This window comes from Numida meleagris, chromosome 3 (assembly GCF_002078875.1).
Source record: "Numida meleagris isolate 19003 breed g44 Domestic line chromosome 3, NumMel1.0, whole genome shotgun sequence".
In the NCBI taxonomy this organism is placed as follows: Eukaryota; Metazoa; Chordata; class Aves; order Galliformes; family Numididae; genus Numida; species Numida meleagris.
Window position 1 is genome coordinate 893,764 of NC_034411.1, and position 17,458 is coordinate 911,221.

The 17,458-nt window shown below is 42.0% G+C and overlaps 2 protein-coding genes across 8 annotated transcripts in view; one reads left to right on the forward strand and one right to left on the reverse strand.

Annotated features, from left to right (window-relative positions):
* Positions 1-11,635, forward strand: part of VRK2 (vaccinia related kinase 2) — a 45,111-nt gene extending 33,476 nt beyond the window's left edge. Inside the window, exons 9-14 of one of the 3 annotated variants that reach the window (XM_021393225.1) lie at positions 1,097-1,155; positions 3,331-3,512; positions 7,386-7,559; positions 7,880-8,050; positions 8,697-8,788; positions 10,900-11,037. In XM_021393225.1, coding sequence (XP_021248900.1) covers positions 1,097-1,155; positions 3,331-3,512; positions 7,386-7,559; positions 7,880-8,050; positions 8,697-8,768 — 658 coding nt within the window. In that variant the 3' untranslated portion in view covers positions 8,769-8,788; positions 10,900-11,037. Of the gene's footprint in view, positions 1-1,096; positions 1,156-3,330; positions 3,513-7,385; positions 7,560-7,879; positions 8,051-8,696; positions 10,753-10,899 lie in introns of those variants that run through there. The other 2 variants (XM_021393223.1, XM_021393224.1) reach the window with 2 other exon arrangements.
* FANCL (Fanconi anemia complementation group L) overlaps positions 11,084-17,458 on the reverse strand; it is a 28,806-nt gene continuing 22,431 nt past the window's right edge. For 3 of the 5 annotated variants that reach the window (XM_021393227.1, XM_021393226.1, XM_021393229.1), the window contains 7 exons: positions 15,468-15,726; positions 13,815-13,898; positions 13,146-13,191; positions 12,975-13,056; positions 12,075-12,191; positions 11,683-11,754; positions 11,084-11,219 (listed from right to left, as the gene is read on the reverse strand). In XM_021393227.1, the coding sequence (XP_021248902.1) occupies positions 11,184-11,219; positions 11,683-11,754; positions 12,075-12,191; positions 12,975-13,056; positions 13,146-13,191; positions 13,815-13,898; positions 15,468-15,726 (696 nt within the window). In that variant the 3' untranslated portion in view covers positions 11,084-11,183. The remainder of the gene's footprint in view (positions 11,220-11,682; positions 11,755-12,074; positions 12,192-12,974; positions 13,057-13,145; positions 13,192-13,814; positions 13,899-15,467; positions 15,727-17,458) is intronic. The other 2 variants (XM_021393228.1, XM_021393230.1) reach the window with 1 other exon arrangement.

Sequence of the window (17,458 nt, forward strand, 5' to 3'; positions counted from 1 at the left end):
AACTAAAGGAAAATGTACACATTTAAATGTTTCCTTTCCCCAAAGTAGAAAATCATACCTGTGATACTAGAGAACAGCTCCCGGTGAGACCAAGGGTCCATCTGGCCTTGTGTCCTGTTTTGGAGGGTGCTCAAGAGACAAAATATTAAGAAGGAAAAAAAGAAAGCTGGTCTTCAGCTTTCTCCTGCTGGCAGCACTTGGATGAAGCTGGGTTCTCAGTGAAGCTGCTGCATACCAAACCAACTCATTTTAAACGACTGGGTAACTAGATGGTGGCACTGAAGGTTATTTTCTGCGTCCTCTGATTTTATGCATTTGAGAACGTACCTTGTTCCTGGTCAGTGGGCCTTCCTTAAAGAAAGCAGAGGATCCTCTGACACCATTAACAGCTCAAGTAATAGATTTCACCCAGGAAAAAGGGGCTGGTGCATTTGCAGGCTCCTACAGGTGCTAAGGGGTTTCCTGCTGCTCAGAGAGCTGGTGGTACTTCACCCAATTCCTAAGGTGGGATTTGTTCTGAGCTCCAGTCTTCGTTGTTACTGCTGTTTGTGGGTAGATAGAAAGTAGATCTGCGCCCTTGCCCATTTCTTATTTTGTAAGTGCACAGCACTCGCAGTTGCTTCACCTCCCTCTCCCTCTCTGTCCCGGCCGTGCCTGCTTGTAATTGTGACAGCCAGCACCCAGCTGTCTGTGAGCTGTATGGCAGGAGGAATCTGATGTTCAAGTACTACCAGCAGACCAGAGCTGCTGCTTAATTTTCAAATCACAAATATTAATCACTAAGCTGAAATCAGAACAAGTTCAAAGGATTTTTTTTTTTTTTCCTCTTGCTGGAAAGCTTAAAATAACTGCAAAGAAAAACATAGAAGCGCGGTCTTAGCTGTAAATCCGGTCCTGCTGAAATCAGCAGCCTCCAAAGAGTTAAAAGTACAGCTGGAAAGGGGAGCTCTTGTTTTAAAAGCAGTGCTGTGAATCATAAGCTATCCTGGAGGTCCACTCCCTTTGGAATTGAGACTTGCTGTCTACCTAAAATCCCAAATGAAGAATCACCTGCTCCAAAACCACATTAAATTGTTGTGCTCTCATGTTGTTTCAGACTTATGGATGAGCTCCCAGATTCGGTGATGGAATGGAATTCTTCTGGAAGCAGCTGCAGTAAGTGTGCTGACAGTGTGTACCACAGAGCTCTGCAATCTGTTACATAAAATACTTAAATGTCTTACTCTATTTGGGGGAAGCAGAAGAAAAATAAAAATAGTACAAGTGTAACCAGCTCTTCCCTTTAAAATATTGAACTTAATTGCCAAGCTTCGACACCTTAAGGCAGATGGGTTCATGAGGCCTGAGTCCATGCAGTGTTACCAGTCTTAGGAGAAAGCAGGAGTATCCGAGTCAGCGCCACCTGAACTTTCCTGATGTGCATCAAGTCTAGAAATCAAACCTGGCTCTCAGCTCCTCCCTTCCTTTTTTGTCCCCATACTTCTTTGATACCCTGTCCGCATCCTTAGCGTCTTCCCCTAAGCTTCCCTCTCTGCACGCCTGTTTACTCAGTGTGTTAGTTGAGTTCTGAGGGGAAGATGGCTGCGACGTCTTTACTGCACGTGGAAGAGGCTAAAGCTGAGGTGTCCACTGTCAGCAGCTTCTTACAAGGTTTGGCTCTTTCTCTTGCCAGATCCAGGAGTACACGTTTGGTGGTGGCAACGTGCAATAAAAGCTGAGGGACGAGGGAATTAGTAAAGAAATCTCTACAATGCTCCGAGATACGCTCCGTATTAAATAGGGTATTAAGACAGCAAATAGTACAAAACAGAAGTAATTCAGGAAGGGCTGCATTCAGGGCAGTTTTCCCTTATCCTATTTGTGTAAAATTTGGCACTCGTGGAAGCTCTCTGAACGCATATCTGTCCAGCAGAATAACTCACCCTGCAATATCTGCGGTTAGCTGATAACGGGCTAGTTACATAATGCTCATTGTGAGATTGTATGTCAGACTCATTAATTTAGGGTGTAATTTAATTTAACTAATATTTCCGACTTCAGTGGAATTGGATCGTGCCCTTTATGTACAAGCTTAAGCTTAAAGCATTTTTATCTTGAAGGCTTGTATACTGCAAGGGCAGAAACTAAATTTCTGGATGCTGTGGAATGCTGGTCACTCTGCAATACCCAATTCTCGATGCTTAATGATACTTAGTGATTAAGGACACTTAGTGCTTTTATTGCAGGAGCTTCTGCTGCTGCTTTCCTGCCTTGTCCCATAAGCAAGCACTAAGCAGACAGTGCAGACACGGAGCACCAAACTTTCAACCCCCACGAGCGGCGGTACAAAAATCTTCATCTCATCTGTGAAGCACGATGCAGTGACGTAAGGGATTTTAGCCACAGGGAATCCAAGCTGTTCAGGAAGGAGTGACTATCTGAGAAATAGAGTAATTGCCTACCAAAGCTTTATTGCTCAGTGTTCTGAGTTTGAAAAGGCAAATGAACGCATAGTTCATATCCTGACCTGTGTCCTTCACTGAAATACAAGAGTAGCACAGGGGAAACATCGCACTTCCTACAAAAGTCAGCTGTCAGTGTCTAGGTTTTATTTCTGCTCTTCTTTTCGTAGTATTTCTGCATTTGAATGATTGGATCTGCATGCATATTTAGTAAGCTTTTACTTCTGGGATTTTACTAGGTGCTGATAGCTGGTGTGGCACTGCAGTTTTCGGATACACTTGAGTTGTTGACTGAAAGAAAAGTTTAATCTACCCCTGTATGTTTTCCCTAAGCATTATTTTTGCACATTCAGTGGTGTTCTTGTTAGAACCACTCAAAAGTGACTGCAAAATAATACTGCTGTTAGACTGCATTAGTATGCGATCTCAAAATGAACATTGGTCAAACTATCAGAAAACAAAATTTTGTCCTTCACCAAAGCGTTCTAAGGGTCTCTATAGAGATTACAATAGAGCGGTTGAGACTAGTTAATACTTAAAGTCATATTATGGTCCTTCAAGTATAAAATACTTTATACGGAAGGATCCACCATTTGTCAATAGTTTTGATGAATGATTGTATTTGGATAACTTAGGCTACCACATGAATTACTGCACACGCAGAACAAGACGCAGCGCAGAAGGGTTAGCTTGCTTATCCAAGCCTGTCTTTTCCTTTTCTCATCTCCAAAAGACAAGATATTGTCTGCTCTGCTTTGAGTGGTGTCTTCAGCTGAAATGTTGTCATCTTGTTTGGCAGCGTAGGGTTGGCATCCATTTTGGAATGAAATGCTTTCTGACGGCCTAGGCCTACACCAAGTGAAATTTGCGTTTGAAATACGTTCCACAGGTGAACTGTCCAAGTTTTTGGTGCGTGTTTATGGCTTAGCTTACGATGAGAAGCCAAAGTACCAAGAGCTTAAGAAAATCTTGCTGGATGGACTAGAGTTGAGCGGAACTCGCTACGATGGCCCGCTGGAATTTTCCACTGCAGGACGCCCGCAGAATCACTGTGCCGCTAAAGCGTCAAAAGTAAGTAAGACAGCGTGGGGGTTATGTCTGAAATCTCCCGCTTTAATTGTTGCCTTTTATTTTGTAGAAGAGGAAATAGTTTAAGATCGCAAAATGGGACTGACGCAGCAGTTCTTTTTGCCTTAAATACACCGTGTTTGTTAATTCCTGTTTCCCCTGGCTTTGCTAAAAAGTGGGATGTCAACCCTTAAGGAGGAAGAACTGTCATGAGTCCTTTTGACCTCCAGCCTCTCACTTCAAAGCAGTAGGTCTGCAGAGAATGATTTACTTTCAGGATAATGGGGAAGTCAAGGACTTTGTTCGCCAGCATCTTGAGGACGAGCCTGGATGCCAGGTTTCTCCTTCTTTCCAGATTAAAAGCAAAGCTACCTTTATTAGTGAAAGCGTTTAATTCATTTTCTTGCTTTCAAACTGTTCTTTGTCATTTGCCTTTATACTCCTGCAGCCACTAACGTGGAGGAGGTATTATTCTGGGATTTAACTGTGTTATTGGTATGCAGCGATGCACCAACACGGAACTTAAAAACTGACGGCTAATAGCGTTCTGTTTTCCTTTTGTACTTCCAAGTCTGAAGCGATACGGTTAATAAAACCTTATTTTAATAAGTGGAAATGGAGGTAATTAGCAGTCTTACTGGACTTGCAGTGAAATGTCAGGCCCGGCATACCTCTGCCTTGAAACTACCCCGTATGCAAGAGCCCCGTTTCTGTCTGTGATGCGTGTGCAATAAGACGGGGTCAGGGTACCATTCATTTTTAATATTTCTGGTGAACTTTGGACCAGCACAAGTGTACGTGAGCCAAGAATGCAGGATGCAAACTAATGTGACTGATAGGCTGCTAGATGAATGGTGATTCAAGTATCAGTGCACAGATGGTTCTGATTTGCTGAGTTTTGTAGCTGCTGCAACTGAAGACATAAAATATCCTTCTAGTCATAAATTAGCTCTTTGGAAGCAAAACCTTGGCACCAGAGCTTTACAACCTTCAATTAGTAGGGAAAGAAGTATTTGAATGACTGTGGTATTGACATCTGTAGGCCTGCATAGTAATCATTCCTAATAGAAGAGAATATCTGTTTGAGGGGGTTTTGCATGGCTAATTAACCACCAGTGAGAATATGTAATTTTTTCATGATCTCCTGATTGTCACCTTTCTCTCATGATACAATTACATTTTATTGTAGCTAGTGCCTCACAAACCAATTGTCAGCACTATTTACGTATTACGGCAGGCAGGACCAAAGTTCATGTTTAATAAAAAGGCACTGAGTTTTGATCCTGGTAATTACAGATACTCGTTTGAGCCATTTTATTGACTTTTCTGGTTTTAGCACTTTTGTCTTTTAGCAAAACCAAAAGCTACGTCGGTGACAGAATTTTCCTTGCTGTGAGGGTGACTGTGTTGTCCTCGCTAATTTGTGATTACTTTTTTGCTCCAGTTTGGAGCATTTTTGGAACTGAACTGCCAGGTAGCTGCTAACTCATCTCCAGCTGATGGGGTTGGATCTCTGCTTCACGGATCTTTGGTTTCTTAGAGCAGAACACAGAGCAGCTCATCTACCGATCTCATTGCCTGGCCTAAGACTTGTACAGTCCGATGTCATAAAGGATAAAACTTCTAGAGTGGAGCAGTTGCTGCAGCACTTGGTGTTGGCGAGTGCACAACCCTATTAAAAACCCACGAGTGGGCTGTGTCAGTGGTTAGCACTCTCGTGCTGTTGGCTTAGGGAGCTTGGTTTCTTGTGGCCAGCGAGGCAGCTCCCAGCACCTATCATCACATTTCAGAGGAACGTTTGATGCTGACTGCCTTGCTTTTTGGAATAAGAAGAATGCTAGTGTGCTGTTCCAGGGATCACCTCTTTCTTTTTTTCCTCGGGCACGTTTCTTCAGCCCGTTCTGCTGCTTACATGCAAAAGCTTCTTGTAACAGTCACTGCAAAACAGCTGCAGGAAGAAGTTTCTAGAGTGATTCCAAGGACTTTAGTGCCACGTAATTACAAGTAGATGACGGAACCTTCTCTGGTTTTATTGCAGTTCTTAGACAATCCAGTACTGAGGGCCTGGAGCAGTTTGGTGCTGCAGCACTATGGCAGGCAGGCACTTTCCCTTTGCAGCTCCTCGTGCTCACCCTGGCCCTGACTCCTTTCATCTCACACCTCTGCGTTCTCTTCCTACCTCTCCTTTTTTCTCCACGTACTTCTCCCATTAAACAGGCAACCTAAAGATAGAGGGAGCCACTCCAAACAAGCCTGACTCCTCGCTCCTTAGAAGCAGAAACTGGCTCTAGCTGCCCTGTCTGCTTCTACCTGTAGTTCTGTACAGGAAAGAGGTGAACTTGGGTTAATTCCCTTCTGAAGGCCAGTAAACACCCGCGCTGCCGCTGAGGAGATAACAATAGCTGTCCTCGAGGGTGATGTGAAAAGGAATTTCTATAGAATTTGAATGTGAAGGGGTAGCTCCCTGTACTGCGCATTAATTTGACCTTGAGATGACATCAGCAGTGTAACAGTAGTTACAGCTGTGTTCTTTGTTTCAGTTGCACATTGAACAGATGACAGAGCATTGATTAGGTTAACTCTCAAATGCGTTTACGACAGTTTTTGGCACCGGATGAATACTCTCAGCTTTCTCACCTACATTGAAGGTGCTAGAATTAGGGCCGAGTGAAGCACGCGAAGGCCGGCTGACTCCTCCTTAGATGCTGTAAATTTCAGATGGGGAAATGATTACATCCATACCCACTTGTCATTTTCTTAGTATGGAATATGGCAATTTTTCGGCATACAGTAAATATTTGCCTAAGTGCCCTAGGTCCTGCTCTGAAAGTGGTTTAATCCTTTAAAGAATACGTACGGTGTGAAGATGGCAGGCTTAGCTGTCAGCATTTCTCTGCATTGTGGCACCATCGTGCACCGTGCAGGAAAGCAGCGTGGACCTCCGAACTCACAGAACTGTCAGGGTGGCCCTGAGCCTTGCTTATATAATTAAATAACCTATATAATTAGGTTTCTCGGGGCTATGGACAGCATTATGTCCTGAGGTGGACTGCTGGAAAGTAGCTTCAGTTATTCAGAACAAATGCACCTTCCTGTTTCGAAACGTTAATAATTTTCACAGATCTACAGCCCTGCTGGCACTTGCAGCAGTATTCAGTTCGTGCAGTTTCTATCTCCTATATGTATTTAATTTGCAATATGCAAAAGAAGCGTATTACTTCTCCTCTAGCTTCTATATCGAGACGCAGCTGCTGCACATTGGACCATATGCAAACATTGCAGTTTCGGAGTTATTAGGGTGCCAGAAGTACCGAAGGCATGTGGCATGCAGCCTGTGTTTTGGCTACGTTTGTCTTCCAAGTTAAAAAAGCCAAAAACAGACATCATTGGATACGGAGTGCTTAGAGCAGCACTAGGAAAAGCCAGTATGAACTCAGTGCAACTATTCACCGTGTAATCCCAATTATATTCCTCTATAGTTCTACAACCTAAGACTTGAATTCGAGTACCTGACTTGGAACTTAGTGATCAGCCTTCTGTTTTCCATTTGACTCGCTCCACTGGTACGAAGTGCACTCAGCTCTACTGAATGATACCAACGGTGACTGAGTGGCCTCGTTCCCAATAAGGGCGATGAGTGAATATTTTGGAAGGTGTAACCCAGGTGTTTGTAGCATCCTTCCCAAACACAGCATAGCTCTCGTACTGCTTGAAAATGACATTCATTGATAATTAAAATGCTGAAAACAATTATTTAGAGAAAGGTTGAAGCTTACTCTCTTCTTGTGTTCTCAGCACTGAAGTTAAAACATTTCTCTTTTTAAAAATACTGAGGCATTTTTTCACTATACAAAACTGCTGGCTGTTCATCAACAGGTTTCCTTACCAAAGCCTGTGCCAAAACCAGCTCCGCAGAAGCAAAAAAAGAAGGAAAGTGAGGAAAACATCTGTGAAAACAAGGCCCGGACCGGAGCAACAGGCAGACTGCTCCACAGTGAAGAGAAGCCAAGTCACTTCAGCTGGACGCTTCCCCAAACAGAGCCTCAGCAGGTGAGGATCTGGGCACTGCGGTGACGCGTGGTGTCTCCTGGGAGCTCACTCTCAGCTTGCTGCCCAACTTTTGGTAAGGGCTAAGAGTGCTTGAAAAAAGTCAAGCACTAAAAGTCACGACCACCAGAAGTGGGCACGGGCTCATTGGCTTCTGTTACTCTAAACTTGCAACTTTGCATGCTGTACCCAGGGAGGAAGAGGGAGAGGCACGCTGCTGCTCTCGAACCTGACAGGTTCAAATAATGGAACAGTACCTGCAGTAACTCTGAATCCTGCTGGTTGTTCTTCAGCATACAGAATTGCTGTCTGTACATCAACAGGTTCACTTACCAAAGCCTTCACCAAACGCAGTGAAACAGAAGCAAAAGATGAAAGAGGACGCCTCTAAGCACCCAGGCAGGCCCCAACCTCAGATAACGCACAGGAAATCCCACGCCGAAGAGAAGCCAATGAAACTGAACAGCACCATTCAGGAGAACAGCCCACAGCAGGTGAGGATTTAGGTGTTAACAGAGAGCAGGCATGGCACACAGGGAAAGAAAGACGAGCTTTGCTAAAAATGAGTTTTAAAAACAAAGAGCCGTACACAAAGACTCAAAACTCACCGTATGCAAACTTCATGCTTAACACAAGTTAAAAGTTGGTTTCTTGGTCATCCAGTTCCAAATTAACATTTGTTGTATATAATTTGGTAGTAAAGCACCGCCCCAGCGTGCTGCCCAACAGGTAACTGTTGGGAAGAAACAGTCTCGTTTTGTGGTCCTTTGTTGGTTTTGGTGGTAGAAATTTTAGAAGCAGAAAAACTAACAGCACTCTTAATCGAGGTCTTAAATTCTGACTTCTTAATCTGAGGATCTGAGAAGTTAACTAATTAAGCTCACTTATTGGTAACTACTACATCAAAGGATTGAATTAGTGTATTCTCTTAGTCTTCAACCATACAGTTCTACACAATGAAAGGTGGATCAAGGTTTTACTAACATGCCAACTTACTAAACATCCTGTGTTCTTGAACAAATTCAGCCCTGTTTAGTTCCTTCACATAGAAGGATAACACGAGGACCATTTCTAATAAGCACAAAAATGCAGCTTTAAAGATAGCTTTATTATTAATCCAAAATTATTTGCTTCAAGCAGTCTGCTGATCACTGCCTGGAGACTCCAGTACAAGCTAGGAGAGTGAAGCAGAAAAAGCACAGCTGTACCTGAGAGCATCAGGCAGTGAAGTGGTGAGCAGAACGATGTTTGGAGATGTCTTGGCTGGTAGCAACGCAGTCAGATTCTGAAAGGTCTCTGGAGTTGTGACACAACACAACTTTTTTCCCTCTGGAGATGCTGAGTGCTACTTCATAATCCTCAAATGTAACCTTTTAAAGATACTGGCAAATAAAAAGAAGTAGTGCCCACCCAATCTCTTTTCCTCCTGTATGTTTTGTATGAAGGCTACTTTTACTTCAGAAAGCAGCAGATATGGGAGGAGCCACATTTGGTTTTCCCACATGACACTGGGGGGAGGAAAGTGCTGGTGTCCTCATAACATCCCCTGTTCACTTGAACAACTGGACTGTGGAGCTTGACACCAGAGTTGTGTTTCCCTCTTCTTTGTGGGAAGAAAGTGCATTTTAAATAACTGCATCTGATCACGAGTCTCATATTTGGTGTATACATTTGCCTTGATTTCTCTATTCTGAAAGAGAAGCTGCTGTTGCAGTATAATAATGGTGCATTGCTGTAGAATGGTTTTGTAGCTCTCACTGAATTTAGTGCTTAAAATGATACAAGACACTCTACTCACGTGAGGAACTGGGCATGGAGAAAAGGGCAGGACTGCCTTAGTTTCATACTTCAGACTTCCTCTTAATTTCTTTCATGGAATTTAGGAGATGAGTACAGAAAGCTGTATTCCATAGTAGTGAGGTTAGGAAACTTCAGAAGGATGCTTCATGTACAAGGGTGGGGGAGGGGGAAAACAGTGGCTAATGCAGGAACTGGAGTGATGAGGGGCAGTGTGTGTCAAGGGATCTCCAGAGAGCAATGCCAAACCCTTTACAGTGAGGCAGGGGCCTGGAGTAGCTAACTAACTGCAGGCACCTTGCTTCAGGGCAAGGAGAGAATGGTCACGCTGCTGCTGGTACTGGTAAGAGATGATGCAGTGTAAGGTCTACAGACAGAGCTTGGTGGAAAAGTTCTCTCTCTGTGGTTTACCTTCTGAGGGAAGTACATTCAGAAAAACATCATAGGGCTGGGACAGTGACAAAAAGGGAAGAAAGGGAAGTGGGTCTGCTTTGGATGGTACTGCTGGAAAGCTGTTAGATATCAACAAAAAGGAGAAACAGTTCTGTGTCACGAGGGGACAAAAAGAGTAGGAGGGTTGTGAGAGACAGGACATCTGGGAAACAGAGAGGGTGGAAGGCAGAAATAATGTCTAGAAAGGAATATGGAAGTGATAAAATACAGAAGAACGAAAAACTTAAGGGCTACCTTTATGTGGGACATCATAGTTCTCTTCCTATCAGATGGGGCCCAGCTTTTATCAAAGGTAAAAACAGACATGTCTGTCATTAATTTGAAAGAGAAAGAAGGCAGCTGATAATGAAGACATGAAATTTCTACTAGAAGAAAGAGTTTAGATTATGAGTATTTACTCAGAAAACTATAGTGCTAGGGTTAAAACACCAATATATTCACAAAAAATTACATATTGTGAATGCATATAAGTTTTTTTTTTAAGGGACAGTGAAAAATATGGTTAGCATGAACTTTGAAGTTCATTTGAGAAACAAAATGATAGTGTTTGGGGACTCATTTCAGGGATAAAGAGCAAAAGAGTAAGCTAAGGATGCCATTGCTTCTGGAGACCTAAAAAACCAGCTGCCCTGCCCAACGAGAAAGAAGAAGATGGTAGCATGAGAATTCTGCTCTGTGTGATAAATCAGAAGTCAGCATTACTGTAAAATGCAAAAAGTTACATGAGTTGAAGCAGCACATCGGACTTGAGATGATTGTCTAGGTTTCCAGGCTTTATTCAGAAGAATACTGTGAAGACTTGAATATATTAACATTTAGGGAAGACAGGGAAAGGTACAGAGGAATTTCAGCTGTTCACTTCAGGAATGGACATAAAATCTTTAAAGGGTGTTTAATCAAACCTGTAGTTATGCACTTAATAAACATCCTCAAATGCAGGAGTTAATCCTTGGTCAGGACTGTGTTGCTTTCTCTTGGATAGCTTGAATACCTGGATGTCATTGCTTATTGGCTGCTTGTTGTTTTTTTTTTTATGCTTCCAATCTCACTCCTGCAAACACTAAGGTTGGTATAACTGTTGTTTTCCCTGCAGAAAGACATGGCAAGAGAATTACCAGCACTCCACCCCCAAGCATCACTCTCAGAATCCAAAAAGAAACAGGTTCAGCTTTTAACTACAGATCATCCACCGTCATTGCAAGAACCTGGTCTTTCTGTATCCACTGTATTTAGGCTTGCATTTACTGAAGAGAGATACCACTACAGTATAGCTATACTTGTACTTTTGTTTCTGATATCACTTTCCTTGTATTTTCTTTGATCTCAGTTTCATTGTCTTCAGCATAAGTGCGTCCGTGTTCCCTGGTGGTGTTCTTCTCAAGGTTTCTTCAGGGAAGATTTCAGTGTCAGCGGCTTAGAAAATAATTCAGTAAAATAATACTGTAAATACACATCGTTTACAAGCAAGTTCTATTAAACCTTCAAGATCTGCACTGAATGGAGTTATGGATGCACTGAGCTACTCTGGGGGGCTGTTCTGTACTGCGAATTTGGGGATTTAATTTTTCAGAAATGAGTTTTGTTACAGACAAAAAAAGTCATGACAGCTCGCAGCACGGTATTTAGTTATTTTAAACACCAGGATGCTGATGATATACGAGTTGTTATAACATCTTTGAAGACATTCTGAAACAGCATAGTTAAATACCGGTGCATGAAATGCATGGGAGTCTAAACGTTTCCTCTCTTTATCCTGCTGTGTAAAGGGAAGATAGAAGTGGCAACTTCTGTTCAACAGAAGACTTAAATAAAAGCAAAAAACAAAGTAAGCACGCCCTGCTTCATTCCACCTCCCATTTTCACCATACTTCCTTACCTTGTTACAATACGGACATTCACCAAAGATGACATTAAAGCTCTGTCTGCTGGAAGGAAGACCTTGTAGCCACTGCAACACAAATAAGTCAATTGAAACGTGAGTCATTTGTTTCATACTAACAGAGAATTCTGCAAACCCAAGTTCATCAGAGATGCATCTGACATGGTGCAAGAAAAGGTCACAGCCTGTGTAACCACACAGTGAGGAAGGTTCATTTCCACAGTGGGCTTGTTGTACCAGGTTTGGATTAGAACACAGGAGGAAGCACAGTGGCTTTTCTCACCGTCCTCAGGGGCTTTTGCTTCATCTGTCATTTCAGGTGTGCAGTGCTTATTACTTACGACACATCAGGCAGTTATCAAGCAAGTTTGTCCCATTAATTACTTTACCTCATAGAGGCAAGCCTGATGAAAAGGCTGTCCGCATCGGGGGTCATCACACACTTGGTCCGGCGTCGTGCCGTGGAGGCGATAGGCATAGCAGATTCCACAGTCCTTAGTGAAATCCTGAAAACACGCTGCGTTTTAGGTTTGAAAGGAAGAAAACGGGCTGGAACACAGAACCATTTTCATCTCTTTGTTTTTGCTTTGCACCTTTTCTTCTTTAGAACTACCAAACATTTCTGCCTTAGACATATATGTTTTACATTACGGTATTAAGAGGGAGAGTAGTTGCCAGACGCACAACGCTCATTGCTAAAATACAAGAGGTTGTATTTTATCCTCTCCCCGCATCACATCGAGTTTGACAAGCCTTTTCTTTTTCATCAAACACCACCATTTGTCATTACGTGTAGATATCAGACACGAGACCTCGCAGTCAGATATTAATTTAAAAATTTCACGAGTGAAAGCCAAGCTAGTAATGCGGTGTTCCGGCATTGTCAAAAATTAATTCCAAGTTTGTCTGAAATGCACCAGTATTTGGATGGCCTCTTGTCCCCTCTAAGCAGCTCTACCTAATTAGAACTTAAGTCATCAGCATCCACAACAGAATGTTTGGATTTTCCACATCTCATTAGCTACTCTGGAACTTCCTCCTTCCCTTTTAATAGTGAAGCCTATTATTAATTGTCGTACTGCTACGAAGGCCGCAGGAAAGCGTGCACCTCTAATCAAAGGTTAACAAGTACTGACAACTGTTGCTTGAAGTTCAGAAGTCCTTATGACAATATATTAATCCAATTACCACTCTTCTAAGTCTCTTACTTTCCCTGGCAGTAATAAAATGACCATTTAGATTGTACTTATTCAGAAATAACGACTGATCATGAACAAAAAACAACTTACACTTTTTTCCAGCACGGCACGAGATGGAAATTCAATTTCTAAGAGGTCTTTCAAGTTTTGTAATAAACTAATTTCTGGATCCCTGCAAGCGGGAGAAAGGGAGAAAAAAGTAAATGCTAAGAACAGCAAATACCATTCCAGTTTCCAACCTAGATCATTACAGATGCTTACCACAAGTGCATGTTGTTGTTCAGCTTAGTTCTCAAAGGGTTAACCACTGCAAACAAGGTACATAAATAGTTACAACATCTTTATGATCCCGTTCCATCTCTTGCCCAATTCTACTCCTTCTATTTCAGCACTGAAGGGCGAGTCATATTTGGTGGTGGTGGTGATTTATTTTTTTTTTAAGTTGTTTAAGGCACGTAACTCAACGATTGCCCTCAGTTTTAGACACTGATTGCACTAGCGTGTAAAATACCATCCTGATGGATATCTCATTTATTTCGCTTAAGAAGTTGGCAGAAAGCTGTGGGAAGCAGAGCGAAAGACTTAAATACTTCCAGCCACCACTAGGACACGTGCAGTAGATTATCTACTTATTTATAAAAAGAAAATCGTCATAAAATATCAACAGAACTGGGGAATCATCGACAGGACATGAACTGCGTTAGGAAAGCACTGGAAAAAAAAAATGTCACTCAGCAAAACAGCATGCTGCAGGCTTAGGCTGCTAAAAAAAAAAACAGTGTCTACTGTGTAAAACTCTCCTGTACACACAGCCTGCTTCCTGGCTCTACTTCATGTTTACCCAGGAGCCTGACGTAGCTCACTCTACCCCCTGCTCACCAGGGATGAGAGGCTAGAAGAGAAACCAGGGTTGTCTGCCTGCTGCCTCACCATGATCCGCTCCAAGGAAGTAGCACTCAGGGAGCATCTTTGGGTGCCTGGGATCCACCTCTATGCTCACGGAAACGTTGCTCCCTGCAAGGAGAAAGCCAGTCACAAGGGAAGCCTTGCTTTCCCATCAACTCCTTGAAAACCGAAATGGTAACAAACTAACAGTTATAAATTAAGGAATTCAGACTGCTTTTAATTGCTACACGTAATTGAAAAGTTGGGACAAAACATTCCATTTCAATGGACTGTAATTAAAAATAGCAGCTTACTAAAAAAAGTTACGTCTTGCATTTCTCTGAGACTAGCCTTAACCTTAATGCTTAGACTTCGGAATAATCGAATTAAAGCTAATGGCGTAATCCATTTGGAACCTTAGTGAAATTTTAAAGGCAGCAGAGATTTAGTTGTTAATTCCGCTTCGTCTTTTAAAGTCAAAGAGGACAAAACCAACGTGTCAACAATGTGAGACCCCTCCACAGCACAGTCCTGGACTGAGCAAGCCACGGCGTATTTCTTAACCAGCAAACATTCTCCTTTATATGATACCCAAATAGCCCCAAAGGATTTGCTCAGAAACGTTCTGGATCCAGGTTAAAAACCTTGCAGCACATTCTCCTCTAAATACAAACAAGTGAAATCCAACCTTTTTTTTTTTCCTAATTAACAGGTATGCTAGGCTTGACCTTCTTGAATAAATTGGAATGAATTAAATCGAAATTTTGTCTTAACTAAAGATCGACTATGACTGCAAACAAAGGGCTCAGAGCCTTACGTTGTCCTGCATTGATCTCAACTTTTTGAGGCTTGCCCTCCCTTTTCTTTGGTCCTCATCAGTACAACCAAGGTAAAGATGCCCTGAGGCCAAACAGGCATTATCCATCCCACTGCCTTTCAACTGGTTGCTGAACTTTTCAGTCCCTCCCTGTCCTGCCCATCCCTGCCATCACCCCCGGTGAAGGAGCAGCACCCCACCGGCAGCGTTCCTTCCCCTCTGCAGGCTGCCAGTCTTCTGCAGCTTTCAGGGACAGCTTCGGTCTGCTTTGGTCCGTTGTATGTACTCAGATTCCCACGAAATGCTTATTGGCATTTTGGATTTCAGTTGAAAATCAGAAATCTTTTCAGAGAGAACATTTTCACCTGGATTTCTAACCATAAGACTTCGGTAAGTTTCTCCATTGCAAGTACAGGACTCCTTGCTCTACATACACTAAGACCTCCAAGTACCACACATCAGCATACGAATTACGGTACTTTTTCAGATGGTTAACGCTGTATGCCTCTAATTTCCTCTCCTCCTTTCTTTGTTCTTCCCACCTGCCTCTTTAACCTCCTTTTCTCCCTTTGGACTACACTAACTCTCCTTTCATTCTACCAGGACAGGATCAATCTAAAGCACTAGTCCGTTGAAAAACTGGCATTTGTGAACGAGATCAGGGCTTCTAAGCTCTGTTTTTACAAATACTGATTTTCTAGAGCTGCCGTGCGAGTTCTCTTTTTTGTTGACAGCGTTGCGCTCACAACGTGGAAATGAAACTTACATTTTTCATTTACCAGCATGAAGCTGTAATAATTTCATAAACAGGCGCAGCGTTCAATGGAAGTTAGCTTTTAATACAAAGCACGAGTTGTCTTTTACTGGTTTTAAGTCCTAACCTTCCTTTTCCTGACTCAAAGAGCCACCACCTGACCAGACAAGCAGAGAAAAAAAAGCATCCCGAGTTTCCTTCTTGATATCCTGCCTTCCTGCTGCTCTTCCTGTACCTATCGCGATCCTCCGTGCCGTTGCGCACCGGGTGGGATTTTCGGGCTCGAGCACCCACGTCTTCCCATCAATTTCATCCATGGTGTCCCAGAATTCTTTCAGCGATTCTAATGCTGCCAGGAACTGGTTATGGATGTCTACTAAGGAGTTCTGGGGGAAAAAAAAAAAAGAAATTTAAAGATTTCATCTCGTTTCTACCTATAGCTGTGTAGAATATTTAAAATAAAAAAAAACCCAAACTGCTGTAATTTAAGAAGTATTAAATAAAAATGTAAGTATGCATCCAATTATAGAATGGTAGCAAAAAATGTTGAACCTTAAAAAAAAAAGTGTTGTTATATAATTGAAAGAACATAAAGCAAACAACTATCTTCAGTACAAATAATTTTGCTGATCCTGCTACTTCTGGAACATCACACATCACAGCTGGGCTTGATATTGTTTTATGTTCTTTTTAGGAAGCTATTCTGAGAACTGGTGACAACTATTCATTGCAATATTCATTTGCTACTACTTGCAAGAAACTACTGTAAAACTCAAGTGAAAGTCACTCTCTGCCGTTAAACTTCTAACATGATGGCAGCTTATTTCTACTTCATCCGCACAACAAGGTACCAAACACACACACAAACTCACATCAATAAGGTAGATTTAAGAAAAGCTATGATAGACGGCCAAGCAATGTCCTAACGGTCTCAAAATTAAGCGGCATAAAACCAGGGACGTAACATTGTATTTTAAACCATGTCAACATGGTAAGAGAAGGAGGAACCATGCAATAATCAGGGGATTACACTCAAGGGATTTCAGTATTTGAGAGTGGATTAGGTAGAATCAAAAAATTTGTCATTATACAGGACAATATAGAGAACAGCACTGCAAAAGAAGTCTTTTAAATATCACTGAGCAAAAAAGACATAGTTCTCTCTACAGGAAACTTCCAAATAACCAAAATACTTCAGAGTCAAGCTTTCAAAATGCAGATGCCAGAGGGTACAAGATACAAAGAAGAATTCAGGGAACCAAAAAGAGGTGAAGAATGCAAGAGAAAGCAAGAGGAGTGCTCCATACACGCTTGGATCCAACGTAAACTTGAGTCTGATATAAGATGGAACGAGCAGAGAAGCTTGGAGTGTCATGAACAAAGTCCAGGAGGAGAGTACAAGCACAGCATGGCTCTATGGGATCCACGGAGCTGGGGCTACCACAGGAGCACCTGGAAATCATTCCCCCTGAACACAGCTGAAAAATGAAACGCATGAGCAAAAGCAAGGAATGACAGGAGAAAACTGACAAAGGCTTCTTCAATTGCAATAAAGAAATGGAAAATTAAACAGACGTGACGAGGGCCACATTTCAGCTCTATTTTGGCCCAGGGGCCAAACAAGTTCCGGGGGTGAAAAAGCAAAAGCAACTTCAATGCCATGTTCTAAAGAGGTGCTTTGCTACGCTCTGTGTTATTTGTATGTGCATCGGTAATGCCTCTAATCCTTAGCAATTACGCTCTTTCTTTTTCACCTGAACAAAAAGTAATTATAGATATCTATTTCTGAGATGAAGAAATACGTTTTTTAGCTAACAAATTCTTACATTTTATGCAGACGTCTTCCAGAAAGAAATGGCGCAGCTTGGAAATAAAACGCCACATTTTTTCCTGCTGTTATTAAATTAAAGTAGGAAAGCACTTAAGCAGAAAAGTGTGAATACTGCCAATCTCAAAACGTAATGCTTATTATCTTTAAAAGCATTTTGTTACTTTTATAATACCTGAAGTGATATAATAGTGTCAGTCACTTAACCACATCTTAGAGTATAATATCTTCATCTTAAGTACTATTATTTCCAGTATTTTAATAATTTTCACACAGTCCTGAAATGTGAT